The 10,287-nt window shown below is 44.8% G+C and overlaps 1 protein-coding gene across 2 annotated transcripts; it reads right to left on the minus strand.

Annotated features, from left to right (window-relative positions):
* Positions 1–297: 297 nt before the first annotated feature.
* Positions 298–5,071, minus strand: LOC120532316 (glycoprotein-N-acetylgalactosamine 3-beta-galactosyltransferase 1-B-like). Of its 2 annotated transcripts, none has more exons than XM_039758216.1 (3): positions 4,826–5,071; positions 4,073–4,737; positions 298–2,346 (listed from the first exon to the last, which is right to left on the minus strand). In XM_039758216.1, exons 1-3 carry the CDS (start codon positions 5,040–5,042, stop codon positions 2,185–2,187), a joined length of 1,044 nt encoding a protein of 347 aa, XP_039614150.1. In that variant the 5' UTR covers positions 5,043–5,071; the 3' UTR covers positions 298–2,184. The 2 variants fall into 2 exon arrangements, with proteins under 2 accessions (XP_039614150.1, XP_039614149.1); XM_039758215.1 differs by having other exon boundaries at positions 4,073–4,740.
* Positions 5,072–10,287: the final 5,216 nt, after the last annotated feature.

Below are 10,287 nucleotides of genomic sequence, written 5' to 3' on the forward strand. Positions count from 1 at the left end.
TTCCTCAAAGTGTGAAGAAGGTCAGGCTCTTATCTGAAATTGGAAAAAAATCTAATTCTCACTTAGAGGATCTGTAAAAAACTTTTTCAAAACCTGGCAGGATAATCAATAACATTTTAGAATAAGTATTTAAATTGAGGAAGCAGATTCTCTCCCCTCTTTTAATTCTATTTATTTTTATTCATTTATTAATTTCTATTATCTATTTACTTATTTTACTAACTTAAAGTTTTACTCTGTTTCTCATGGGTGGGGGTTGATTTATTTCAAACCTACATTTGTTAAACTTGACTAGCTTGTATGGAATGTTATTTGATTTTAATAAAATCAATAAAATGTTAAAGAAAAAAAAAATATGATGAATGAATTTGCTCGAACTCATCTATTTGAGCACGTCCGTTTTTTCCAAGCAATAACCTTCCTAATGTTTTAAACAATCTCCTGTCTCAAGTTATAATTTCCAGTTCCATGGCATCTCCTTCTGTTCACAGGTTGTAAATCGCATACAGTTTGAACCACAGCATGTCTTCCTTTCCCAAGCTATACACTAATTTAGTCCTGGTGCCTTTCCCTTCACAGGTGATAAAATCATCAATACAGTATGAGGGTCTCCTGAATTCCTGTGCAGATCAAATAAAAATGGTACTATGATTCAGGAAAACAGATTGCTTTTGATGTTAACTGTCCATTAAATTATTTAAGTTCCTCTGTTGTTTTGTCTTGAACAAAAAATAATGAGAATATGCAGCAAAATGTACAGATTTTGTACACCACAACAAGAACCACTTGGGTGATTGTTCAAGTCAGCTCATTTTCTAGGAGTTTAGCTAAGGTGTGCTCCACGTAAGACAGCACTTAGCTCTAGTCTTGGTATGGTTTGCCAAAGCTTTGGTGCAGCTGTAGACCTGGCCAAAATGAAGGTACGTAAGATAGATAGATAGATAGATAGATAGATAGATAGATAGAGATGAATATTGTCATCGTTGTCTTCCGTTCTTGGGTAGGAAACGGACCCATAAGTTTGTTCAGAGGCATCACAGGATATGTGAATCTGTCTGGTAATGGAAAACAAGTCCATATCAGCGGGCACATCACATCTTGGGATACTAAAGATAGTCAGAGGGTGAAGTTCTCCCTCCCAATCATTCCAGGCTCTTAATCGATCTTCAGGCAACATGGGGTCATCCCAGTCTCTTTGTTTATGCCCCAGTTTCTGAACCAGGACTTGGCCATGTATGGTGAATGCAAGAATATACCCCAAAGGATCATATTGACTGGCGCATACTTTGTATTGACAGTAGTCTTCTGCACTGGATGAGACTTGCACCTGAAATTGTCTGAGGAATGGTGTCACTTCAAGACTAAAGTGGATTCTTTGGAATCTGATCTATCCTGGGACAGTCAGACTTCTGGGCTTATTGAATGAGCTTCTTGCGGCTGATGTTCTAGTATCTTGGGGAAATTACTAGCCCATTGACAAAGGTCAAATCCAACCATTTGAAAGAAGATCTCTTAGTTTGTCTATTAGTTGCTTTGCCTCCGGGGTTGATGGTAAACTATGAAAATGGTTGTCCATATACATTAAAAACTCTTTTCTACTAAGGATCGGATCTCATCCCCTGGTTCAGTGTTGTTCATTACATGTCACCGGTGAGCAAACATTGCCCAACAAGGGCTGCAAGTGGTACCAAAGGGAGATACCTGCCATTCATAAGATAATTGGGATTTGGTGAAACATTCCTTTAGCGTCACTACCTGCTGCTACAGGATATTCCCAAAAACACAGGTGCACTCCTAATAGGGATGGACCCAGGGCTGGCTCAGGGAGCAGGTATTCACGCAGGCTAAGTCTGTGACATTAAAAGTAGCAATTGAATACAAGCCAGTTCTTCCCGTCACGCTGGCACTCTCTTTGGTTTAGGTGGACATGCCAGGCTGGGGACCCCTGGTTTCTTCGGTACCGTAGCTCAAGTTCAAAAGAGTGGATTTTGATTGGCATTGCTTTACAGACCCCCCACCACCCCCCAATCATTATTTTTAACTTCAGAGAGTTCTCCTTCCCTCAATACTCAACACGTCCGGCTGTCAAGACAAATAAACAGCCAAACAGGTTCTGGCCAGCAGAGCTGCCTCTTCTCCGGCTGGGTATCCACTGAGCTGTTCCTGCCAGACTCCTGCTCTGTCCTAGTGGGCTAGAAGCCTAGTGTAGTTGTCTGGAAGTCTGGGGTTGTAGCGATACTGGTAGCCGTATGCCCGCAGGTGGTGGGTGTAGTACTCCAGGATGTACATGAGCTCAGCACTCACGTAATGAAAGGAGACAGCGAGGTCAGAGCAGCACTGGGGACCCTGACAGGAGAAGAAGATGAAGACGAGAGTGAGCAATGGGCATCACAAATCCTCAAACATGCATTTTAACATGGTACCCTGCAGTGGGATAATCAGTCATCTGGCCAAAAATGGCACAAAGTTACCAAGAAAGGAGCCCAGCGTCTAACGTCAGGTGTATGTAAGTACTGGGACCAATAAAGAAAAGAGCCCAATGATCATGCCTGGGATGTGCTAGCAGACTTCTGTCAACTGATCAACTACCCTTACTCACCTGTAGTGTCCTCGGACATCACAGCCTCTGCCTTGCCAGGCACAGCACAGCTCTACTGCTAATTGAATGGAGCAGTTGAAGTGTACAGCGCTCACCTGCAGGTGGCAATCTCATCCTAACATAGTGCAGCACTTGTTCACTCAGCAGGCCCAAGCAGGGTAACCAGTGACACTTCACCTTCACCCTCTACTGACATGTACCATTTAAAACTGTGTGCCACCATGGAGTGTGCCATATAAGAGTAGCCGGCAGCAAACCAGAGGATTAAGTTATGATGTCCTGTCTCATTTAAACCTCATAATCAGTCCTTGACTGCAAAGTGTCCAAGTGCTTTTATTAAAACAAATCAAGTGTGTTCAAAAAGAAAGTGCAGTGCTTCAAAAATTTATAAATAAATGATCCATAAAAACAGGTGAACAACCAGGTGATTAAAAACAAGGCTAAAAACGAGGAGAACTCTTGCCTTGTCTCCCCAGCTCACCCATCGCTCACTCAGCTACCGGAGACTTCAGCAGCTGCGGTCCACTCCATCCCAACCCCCTGTCTTGGCTGCCTCTATCGACATCTGCCAGGCCGCTCGGGGGTGGTTTTCCTCTCGTCATTCTTCACGTTCACAAAGCCATCCCTTGGATCCCTGAAGAGGATGCCACCCACACTGCTGCACAATCAGTGGCGATGATCTGTCTCTATAGAGTGCCTATCCTTCCCTCTGTCGCGAGACCATTGACCATGCAGGCTTTTCTCTCTCTGCTCCAATGCTGTACACTCTTGCTCTACATGCCTTCGTTTCTCTCGTTTGTCTTCTCTCTGTGTTTTTTCTCCTCCCTGTGCCAGCCCGTTCTTAAACAGCTCTATGGGCGCAGCGTCTAAATCATGCACCGCAAGAAGCTGATGAAGCAATTGAGAAAGATCGCACCCTCACGTGTAGGTGTGTCTCGCCCCAATTACTTGACCAACTCCACGCAGCTGCACGAGTGTACCCACAGAGACTGACACGGCCAACAGAAAATTTAATAAAACAGCCATTCTTTCTGAGCCAGTGACCTCCTATACCTTAAGGACAGAATGGCAGTCAAGTCCACTGTATGATTCATTCAGTCAGCAGACAAGGCACTAAATCAAAGATCGACTGGAAAGGAGCTATAAGACAGAGACACAGAGAGCAGAGGCGCTATATAACAGGTCATCTCCTTCCTCACCCATCACAGCCAGCTGCTCATCACATAAACACACACACACACACACACACACACACACACACACACACACACACACATACACACACGCATACACGCACACACACACACTCCAACCCTCTCACTGCCACCTACGGGTGTCACAGACCTGACTAATTCACTCTATTCCACCTAATGAGATGGGCACTGCTGGATGCCATGGTTTTCAGTGCCACCTCTCTCCATCTACCGTAATAAGTTTGCAAGCTCATACAGTGTGCCCCACCATCCCACTCACCTCCACAGTGGGGTAGTAGCAGTAGATCCGGTACATGAGGGATCGAGTGAACTTGCCGGCGAGGAGTATTTCGGGGACAACAGGATGAAAGGTCTCCCGAAGCAGGGAGTCACGTGAGTCACCAGCCTGCACGCCCATCTTCTCCATACACTGCCCCAGTGCCACGTCCTCCACAGAGCTGGTGTGGGAGCACACGTTGGTGCGGAAGCCTTCCACGAAGCGCTGCAGGGCCCCCTTGCTGAGGACATATCCGGCGCCGCCACTCATGTAGCCCTGCCTGATGAAGGGCCGGAAGCGCCTGCCAAAGTAGATGGGCACTTCGGGGGTGTAGTTGGCGAGAATCCACCGCAGGTTTTCCACAATGACAAAGGTATCGTCGTCCGCCTTGAGGAACCAGTCAGCCTCGTTAAGGTGGTGTTGCTCCAGATAATGCAAGGCACGGATGGTCTTCCAGTAGAGCTGGTCGCGCCCCTCCGTGACGTTCAGGCCTATAGTGGGGAAGCTGGGGTTATCAATGGAGCTCATAAAGATCACCGTATTGCAGTGGCGGCTCCAGGTGGCTTTAATGTGGCGTGCTTTCTTCTCGAGGTTTGAAGGACACGTCATGACCCAGCACAGAATGCGGACCTTGTTGTAGATGTCATCGGCCACACTGCTGTCCTTGCCTGCTAACAGAGACAGACAGACAGAATGGGACACTGTTTGGAAATGGAAGTTACACCGGGCCGCCATCTCCAGGCAAGCCATGCCTACCTTTCAGGTGAGGGTGCTCCAGGTTTATCAGGGCCGGCCCGCCAACCTTCCAGTTCAGGCTCTCATTTTCCACCTTCAGGTTGTTCATGGAGGGAACCAGCATGTCCAACTTGTGTAAGTTCTTGTAAAGGGGCGCCTCCATCGGGAACAAGTAAAAAGTGCAGGTGCTCACTATGAAGCCCAGGAAGAAGGCACCTCCAGAACTCATCATGGCCATCCTTCCTTCTCAGCTAGAGTTCAGTTTAACACCTGCAGCGATAAAGGCGATACAGGTGTGTCAAGAGGGAGCATCTTCTAACAGTGCAGATACCTGTGACAGGCCTGAGCTAGAGTATTTGGCAATGTGTGTCAAAATGTCCATGCAACCAATTTTTGGCCTACTAATTACACTTGAATGGCTCAGAAACATCTCATGGATTCAAGTCCAAACATCTCACCCTTTTTTACTTTCAAGAATTTGGGTTGTATGACTTTGTGTTTATTTCCACTGACCCGTATTCTACTGGTCATCAAATCTGGTGTCTTTCTGTTCAGGCGTTCCTCAGACTTGGTGCTTCTGAATACCTGAAAGGATGGAAGCCGTAGATATGCGCAGCACTCACGGTGTCAAAGCATCTGCACAAGCTAATGCAAGCAAAGGCCCTGTAACTGATATAGCACCTTACATGTACAAATGGATATGTGTATAATGACTGTGGGTCACCTGACCTGCCTGGTCTCCTACCGAGTGAGTCAAACGGTGGGATCTGAACTGACATCATTGGGCTTCTAAGTCCACTTCCTCACCCATTATACCAAGTTAAATAATAATCAGCAGCACTCGACGCTGTGAATGGCTCACCCCCGACATCTGCAAGGATCAGACAGGCAACAAGAAGTTTCTAGAAAAGCTTAAAAAGTCATGTGCAGAGTGCAGGGCTGGGGTGGTCTGCTTATTACAAGTACACCCCCTGTACTGGACATCGTGTACTTCCCTAGAGGCCGTCTTCGCAGGTACTGACACACAGTCTACACCTGGCCATTTGTCAAGACTGACATCACCAGCGACTCACTTCTGCTAGTCCGCTACTCTCAAATGTTTTGTCTTTAGTCGTGAGGGGGGCTCTGTGTTCATGAGAGCTGACGGCCAACGAATGTGCAGTTAGAATTACAATGCACAGAATGAAGGGATGAGGAATAAGAAAAACTGGGTGGGCGGCATTGAACCTCACAGAGAAGAATAGAAGCTCGTCAGTCTGATGTCTCGAGTTTTACATACCACAAGAAAAAAAGAATCAAAATTATGGCTGAACACTTGCCACACTGGTTAACCATTCATATAGCACAGACTCCATCAGGCAGCACGTGATTCTCTGTCACAACTGTGCTGGAAAGTTGTCAGACAGCCGCTTAATGGGGCGCGTCCAGCGACTTCCCCTCGTGTAAGTTGACACGGTCTGGTGACGAGATCAGCAAAAGCAGTCGGCAAGTATGGCACACCCCACTGACTAGACATTCTCTTTAGCCAGGTGTGCTCAACCTTAAATTCTTTTCCTGATGCCACATTGATATTCCTTCTTGTACTTCGAACTGACGTTTACTAACCCAAGCAGATTTGCTGCCGGTGCGGTCATACTCGCCGATTGTGTTTTACAGCATAAGACGCCATTTCAAACACAGCCTGTATGTTTTCTTTAAATAACTGACTTTTATCAGTGCTTAAATTTCTTAACGTCATCCGTCAATAAATATTAATAAAACATTAATTACATGTACAAAGCACTATTCTCGCTATTCAAAGTGCTTTACATAGACAGAGGGGAGCCACTTCAACCAGCACCAATGTATAGAACTTACCTGAATGACGCAGCAGCAGCCATTTTGAGTCAGTATGCTCACCACACATTAACTGTAAGGTGGTGAAGGGGTGAGAGAGACAGACAATTGGAGAGAGAGGGGGGATAATCAGGGGTCTGGAATGAACAAAGATGTGGTTGATAATTTATCCAGGACACCGTGATACACCCTACTCTTTTAAAAGAGCCCAGGGATCCTTTATGACCACAGAGAGTCGTGATCTCAGGTTTTCATCTCACTATTTTTACAGCATGGCTCAGGGACCAACACACAGCCCACAATGCCTTGCCAACACTTCTTCAGACAGCAACCTACGCTCTTCCCGATTGTTGTCCCCATCCAAGAGCTGGCCAGGCCTGAGCAGGGTTAGCTTCAGGTGGCTGACCTCCTCTGAAGTGCAGGTGGTGGCTGCTGACGCTGGTGTCTCATGTGGAGTCCCACAGGGTCCGATTTTAGGACCTGCTGTCATTTCAATTTATATGCTACCTTTGGGGAAGGATCATTAGGAAGCAAAGAAGTCTCTTTCACTTTTATTTATACTGCTTGTCTGGGACACCTACTATGTCTGCTCTTTGAAGACCTTTGACTGCTTGGGGGTCACTAAAGGCTGCCTGGCAAAATTTCCTCCTGCTGAAAGAAAATAAACGTGAGGCCATCTCAGTTGGTCCACTTGAAAGAGCAGCAAGACCCTCTGAAAGTCGAGGATACTTGCTGATAAAAGTGAAACCACAAGTTAGAACTCTCTAGACGGGCTTGATCTGGACCACAGATCTGACAAACTAGGGATGGGCATTTCGATTCACTTTGCTGATTTGAATCTTTCAATCCGCCCGTTTTAGTGAATCGATTCATTTGATTCGTTTACAGTCTGCTGTATCTGGGTTTGTGTATATAAAACAATATCAGTTTATTATGTACAGTATGTTACAGGCCAAACCCAATTTAAGGAGAACTACTTGAGACTAGGCCAAACTAGTTTGCTGAAGGAACCTAGATTATCCTGAAATCAGCGTAAATCTCCAAAGAGAAACTGATTTGTCTTTTGTTTGAGCTGTCTAAACTAGTCTGGCCTGCAATCGCCCTTTCGCAGGCCAAACCGATTCATCCTATTGTGCTTTGGTAAACACTGGCTTGGCCTAGTCTAAACTACTCTGACCTAAAAGCGGGTTTGGCTGGTAACATATAGAATTATTTATATAAAATGTATTATTTTCCATATCTCATTATCCTGTTTCCGTATATACAATCATGATAACACATTTAACTAACATAATTAAAATAAGATTTTGTTACAGAATCACAATAGAATGAGAATTGTGCAACTCATAATAATTTGTTCACAAATCAAATGAATGAGAATCGAAAGACTAATCCTCAGGTAGAGTCTGCGTTATCAAATGAATGAGAATCGTTACACTAAAGCTCGTGCAGTGAGTCGGTCATGAATCAAATGGGTCAAGACTCATGATTTGGGCAGTTATTGTGCATGTATTTTAAAATATTTCTACTAATACAGTCATATTTATCAGCAAAACGAAAGACATCATGAAGGAAAGACATGCATACGCTTTAGCACTCCCGTCGAGCTCTACCGAATCGATTCGTTGGTGTTCACAAATTGGTTTGTATGCATCACTGAATCGTTCGCAAATCGCCCATTACTATGAAAAACAAGTCAACTCAACCACCAAGGGTAGCTTTTTTCCACCTCAGAATGATCTCTAAGGTAATGTAGGGCTCTGTGATTAATCAATGCAATCGACTGAAAAGTTTAATCGAATTGCATTTAAAAAAAACCAAAACAAATCGACAAGTTGCCCCTGCCACTCTCCCACTTCACACGCCAACATGCTACAACTCCCTGCTGGTTTTGAGTGGCCTAATCATGGCAGCAGCTGCACCACATTCAGCGGAAGAAGATCCCTACAAATATCTAGCAAAATTCTGTTCTGTGTGGAAATATTTCACCCGGAAATCTAGGAAAATGGTTGTTCACTGTGTACGAACAGATGGCGGGTGTTCCACAACAGCACTAGCTCAACAGATGAACACCAGAAGAGGAAGGAAAGCTGGAGGTACAGGGCAGGATGAGACAGCAATACCGTAAGTTAGCCACTACAACTTACGGGGTTATTCGACGGTAGTTCTGTTAGTGCCATGAAGTGGGAGGAATTCGTGCTGGTATCTGCTAATTACACTTATCTGTCACCGCCACCGTTACTCAAGAGCGCAATAAACTGAAAGTCATGTTTGAGTACATCAGCCAACTCAACACGGTAAACAAATCTGTTTAATGCTCCTGCTGGGTTTATTTTTGGCAGAGTTCCATTTTCATCCTTTTCTCAGATATTTTTGGCAGGGCCTGCAACTTTTAAAACTTTTAGCTGTCACCTCATGGAGCTGAAAGAAAACTGCTTATCAGCGACTGTCAAAAATGGAACAGCAATATAAACAGAGGCCAGCTTTATAAAGTTATTTTAATGTATTTTCTCCAATCATCCATCGTCTAACCCGCTGAATCCAAATACAGGGTCACGGGGGTCTACTGGAGCCAATCCCAGCCAACACAGGGCACGAACCAATCCTAGGCAGGGTGCCAACCCACTAGGGCCAATTAAGAATCACCAATCCACCTTACCTGCATGTCTTTTGGACTGTGGGAGGAAACCGACGCAGACACGGGGAGAACATGGAAACTCCACGCAGGGAGGACCCGGGAAGCGAACCCAGGTTTCCTAACTGCGAGGCAGCAGCGCTACCACTGCGCCACCGTGCCGCCCTCTCCAATCATTAAATTGTAAATAAATCCCATTCGATAAGCGATCAGTGGACATAGCAGCGCTTGAAAAAGGTCCAGAGAAGAGCGACTAGGCTGATTGAGGGGCTACAGGGAATGAGTTATGAGGAAAGATTAAAAGAGCTGAGCCTTTATAGTTTGAGAAAAAAGAAAATTAAGAGCTGACATGATTGAAGTGTTTCAAATTATGAAGGGAATTAGTGCAGTGGATCGAGTCTGTTATTTTAAAACGAGTTCATCAAGAACACAGGGACACAGTTGGAAACTTGTGAAGGGTACATTTCACACAAAACATTAGGAAGTTTTTCTTTACGCAAAGAGCAATAGACACTGGGAATAAGCGACCAAGTAGTGTGGTAGACAGTAAGACGTTAGGGACTTTCAAAACTCAACTTGATGCTTTTATTGGAAGAAATAAGTGGAGAGGACTGGTGAGCTTTGTTGAGCTGAATGGCCTGTTCTTGTCTGGATTGTTCTAATGTTCTGATATCAAAAGCACATCAGTCATCTCTACTTATGGAAGGAGTAAAGTGTGAGCACAGCAAGATCAGCCCATTGAGCAAGTGCAGGACTGCAAATGATGGGTCCGTTGGCTTTGGAAGTTTTGAAATAAAAACGCTGCAGCTCAAATACCGTGGGTGTGCGCGGTCATGTGGCTCCAGTGGGTTTAATGGGGAAATTGGGACCAATCATTCTTATTGTGATTATTTCTTATTGTGTCTTTTATTTTCTATTCTTTATTATGTAAAGCACTTTGAGCTACTGTTTGTATGGAAATGTGCTATAGAAATAAATGTTGTTGTTGTTGTTATCATGTTTCCATGTGAAT

This window comes from Polypterus senegalus, chromosome 7 (genome assembly GCF_016835505.1).
Source record: "Polypterus senegalus isolate Bchr_013 chromosome 7, ASM1683550v1, whole genome shotgun sequence".
Classification (NCBI taxonomy): domain Eukaryota; kingdom Metazoa; phylum Chordata; class Cladistia; order Polypteriformes; family Polypteridae; genus Polypterus; species Polypterus senegalus.